The 3454-nt window shown below is 62.8% G+C and overlaps 1 protein-coding gene across 1 annotated transcript; it reads right to left on the bottom strand.

Annotated features, from left to right (window-relative positions):
• Window positions 1-207: 207 nt before the first annotated feature.
• On the bottom strand, window positions 208-3164 carry BARHL2 (BarH like homeobox 2). The gene is made up of 3 exons (XM_034064231.1): window positions 2585-3164; window positions 1021-1246; window positions 208-520 (listed from the first exon to the last, which is right to left on the bottom strand). Exons 1-3 carry the CDS (start codon window positions 3162-3164, stop codon window positions 208-210), a joined length of 1119 nt encoding a protein of 372 aa, XP_033920122.1.
• Between the last annotated feature and the right edge of the window lie 290 nt (window positions 3165-3454).

Genomic DNA, 3454 nt, shown 5'->3' with positions numbered 1-3454 from the left:
CCCCGCGTGTAGTCGTTTCACTTACGGGCTCGGCTCTGGGTTCACGGTTCAAGAGTCCCTGGCTCTGACTGATCGCCTCCCTCGGTGGCCGGTGGCTGCCTGCAGAAGCTCCTGCCCCTCGGCTTCCCCTCGCTTCCTCCTCTGCGGTGCTGGGGCTTGTTCGGGGACGGGGAGGGGAAGGGCTTATTGCGGGGTCGCGGTGCCGCTTCACCGGGGGTGCGGAGTGCCGGGCATGGGGTTAGCCAGGGGGTTGAGGGCCGGCTGCCCGCCAGGCCCCAGCCCGTGGATCAGCACCCGTGGCACCAGCGGCCGCTGGAGCTGGGGATGCGGCGCGGGGGGAGTCCGGTACATGCTGCTGTACATGGCCGCTGCTGCTGCCGCCGCCGTCGTGCTGTCCATGCTGCCCAGCAGGCTGGGGTGGTAGAAATAGGGCGAGGGGAACATCCTCTGCAGGGCCGAGTAGTTCCCGGCCTCGGCCAGCAACTCCAGGCCCACCGCCGTCTGCCGCTTCCACTTCGTCCTGCGGAGGAACACGGGCCGGCTGCAGGGAGGGCGCCGCGACGGGGTATCCGGACAAGGTCCGCGGGAGTCCACGAACGGCAAACCCCCTCCCCTGACCTTCTCATCCCGGTACGGCCCCGCACCACCGGGCTCCCGGGGGGGCTCACTGGCCCTAGGGGTCTGCACAGAGCACTATCCCCCGTCCGTGCCTGCCTCCCGTCCCCCGCACCCCTCGCCACATGCACACGGCGACTCCGGCCAAATTAATAAGCACGGCACACGGTTAGATCGCTTCGCGCTGACACTAATGGTTTGCGACAGAATTAGGGTGGCTGCAACCGTATGTAATGAGACAGAAAATTACGGCAGCAGTGACAGAGGCCGGACCCCCCAGCCCGCCCCCGGGGAGGGCGCGGGGCAGACGCCCAGCTCTTCCAGCATCCCTCCCGTGAGCAGGAGCAGCCCCACAACGGCTCTCCGAGAATGCCCCGGGCCGCTGTCCCCCAGGGCCCGCCTTACCTCCGGTTCTGGTACCAGGTTTTCACCTGCGTGTCGGTGAGGTTGAGGGCGGCGGCCAGGTCCATGCGGTCCTGCACGCTCAGGTATTTCTGCCTCTCGAAGCTGCGCTCCAGCTGGTTGAGCTGGTGGTCGGAGAAAGCGGTCCGCGCCTTCCGCGGCTTCTTGGCCCGCACCGGCGGGCTGTCCCGGCTGCTGCTGATCTCTCTGTCGCCCTCCTCCTTTGTCCCTGCAAGCGAGCCGAGGAGAGGTGAGGGCCGGCGGGACACCGGCTAGGCCCCCGCCCCCTCCCCCCGTGGTTACCTGGCCCCGCCGCCCTCTTCCCTGGGGGCTCCTCCGGGACATGGAGGGGAATGGTCAAATACGGTGTGGTGAGGGGAGAAAGCGACGGCGAGCCCGTCCAGAGGATGGCGGGATTTCCCCTCTTCGCTCGCCAACTACACGGCTTTCGTTATTTTCTCGCCCTCTTCCCCCTGGCCCGAAATACCGGGAAATCGATATGTCAACCCGGCTCCTTCCGGGCCCGGGTTTGTGGCGCTCCTTGATCTTCCCCGCAGGAAGAACAATAATCTGCCTAATTGACCCACTGGGGAGGTTGTTGAACACAAAAATGGCCAGACCAGACTGTACATCTGGTTTGGGCACTCTTATGCTAATGCTGAAAGAGCTAAATGAGTAGCGCGCCCGGGCTTCTCGGTGCTCTTAAGCACGGCAAAAATATCACAGTGGGGCAAAATGAGAGAAATGTGTCCCGTTGCCTGCCGCTGACCCAAAGTGCCTGCGAGGAGGGCAGCTCAGCGGGGAAACAGCAGTCTCCCGCCTTGCCTTTCCTCACTCTTCTCCGTCCTTCCTTTTCCTTTCCCCATACACACATCGCTATTTCCATTTACGAACCCCGCACGGCGGGGGCTTCCCCATCAGCACGAAACCCATAATTAGAAGAAGGAATAAAAGATAGAGAAATTAAACCCTGCATCCCGGCGCTGGGAAGACACGGGTGTTTTGCAAAACGCACAAAGCCCTCCAGCCTTCCCTTGCCCATCGCGGGCCGATTGTGTTCTAATTCTTTTATTTTTAATTAAAGGGTTGGGGGGGTTATTTTTAATTCAAAGTGTTTTTTTCTTTTATTTGCTGTTGGGGAAGTGGGATCTTTTTTTCCCTATATTTTTATTTTAGATCGAATGAGCAGAAATGGAAAGGCTGAAGGCAGTAACTGCAGCTGAGCCGCCGGTTCTTAGAAAGCCGGAGAATCATTTATGCGCGTTTGCATTAAAAATAAATACGTTCTGGTTTCCACTGCTCGGTCTATTTCCTTAAACACAGGGAAGCTAAATCAAAAAAGAGAGGAAAGGCCTACAGAGAGAAGAGGGGTGGGGGAAAAAAAGCGCGATTTCATTTCCTACCGATCTCAAACCCATGGTAGCGAGGATCGCCGACCAGCCCCGGTGGAGCGAGAGCTCCCACCGCACATATCCCCCCGATTTTCGTTTCGCCGATGCGCCGAGCGCCGCTTCCCCGGTTTTAAGGGCTGCCGAGGCGGTGCAGTGTTGGGCCGGGCCGTACTCACCGTGGCATTTGATGTCGCCCTGCGTGTCGTCGCGCTTGTCGAGCTTGGCTTTGCCGTCTTCCTGCTCGAGTTTGGGCCTGAAGCTCTCCGGGGCCGCGCTGCCCTCCTGCTTGGGGGTGTGATGGGGAGAGGGGACGCTGGTACTGTAAGGTGCACACGCCGCCAGAGGTTTGCTGTCCCCCAAAATGTCCTTAATTAAAAAAGAAGAGGTGGAAGTCCTGGGGCCGGAGCTGGCCGAGCCCAACTGGGGCGGCGGCTGCTGTGGGGGAGACGGCTGCAAACTCGGAGGCGGCGGCGGCGGGTGCGGGCCGAGGTGGAGGTGGTGCGGTGGCGGCGGGAGACTCTCCGCCACCCCCAGGTGCGGCTCTGAGTGGTCCATGCTCACCGAGATGGGCGACGAGGGCGCCGTCCCCACAGTATCGATCTCTGAGCAGGGGGACGGCGTGGCCTGGCTCCTAAAATCCGCCGGCCGGCCGTCGCCATGGGGGCGAAAGTCTCCGTTCATGACTCCGGGGCTGCCGGTGCTGCCTCCCGACAGGATCGTGTCTATCCCGAAGCTGGACCCGCTCGGTCCTTCCATGGCGGACCGCTTAGCGCCGTGCCCGCATACCCGCGGGCGGCCGCGGGGGTCACACCGAGTTAGAGGGGAAAGTGGAGTGGAGGAGGGAGCGTGGGTTACCCCAACCCGCGCACCGGCGGCGCGGGCGGCCACTAACGCGGGGCCCCCTCCGAGCACCACATCGCCGCCGGGCCGGTTCTCCGCTACCCAACTTTGTTGCGGGAAGTTGCGGGCGCGGAGCGGGGCGGACACCGGCCACTGCGGCGCGCCCGCCCGTGCCCACCGAGCTCCTCTCGGCAGCGGCGACTCCC

Source organism: Melopsittacus undulatus, chromosome 6 (genome assembly GCF_012275295.1).
Source record: "Melopsittacus undulatus isolate bMelUnd1 chromosome 6, bMelUnd1.mat.Z, whole genome shotgun sequence".
NCBI classification, from domain to species: Eukaryota; Metazoa; Chordata; class Aves; order Psittaciformes; family Psittaculidae; genus Melopsittacus; species Melopsittacus undulatus.
The sequence above is the reverse complement of the archived record's forward strand: the minus strand, read 5'-3'. Positions and strand labels throughout refer to the sequence as shown.

Bases quoted from the DNA above. Each gene is read 5' to 3' on its own strand.
- BARHL2 (XM_034064231.1), bottom strand. From the start codon at position 3,164: ATGGAAGGACCGAGCGGGTCCAGCTTCGGGATAGACACGATCCTGTCG. The intron at 1,247-2,584 runs GTGAGTACGGCC...GCTCGCTTGCAG, and splicing joins GGGCGACATCAAATGCCACG to GGACAAAGGAGGAGGGCGAC. The intron at 521-1,020 runs GTAAGGCGGGCC...GTTCCTCCGCAG, and splicing joins ACCTGGTACCAGAACCGGAG to GACGAAGTGGAAGCGGCAGA.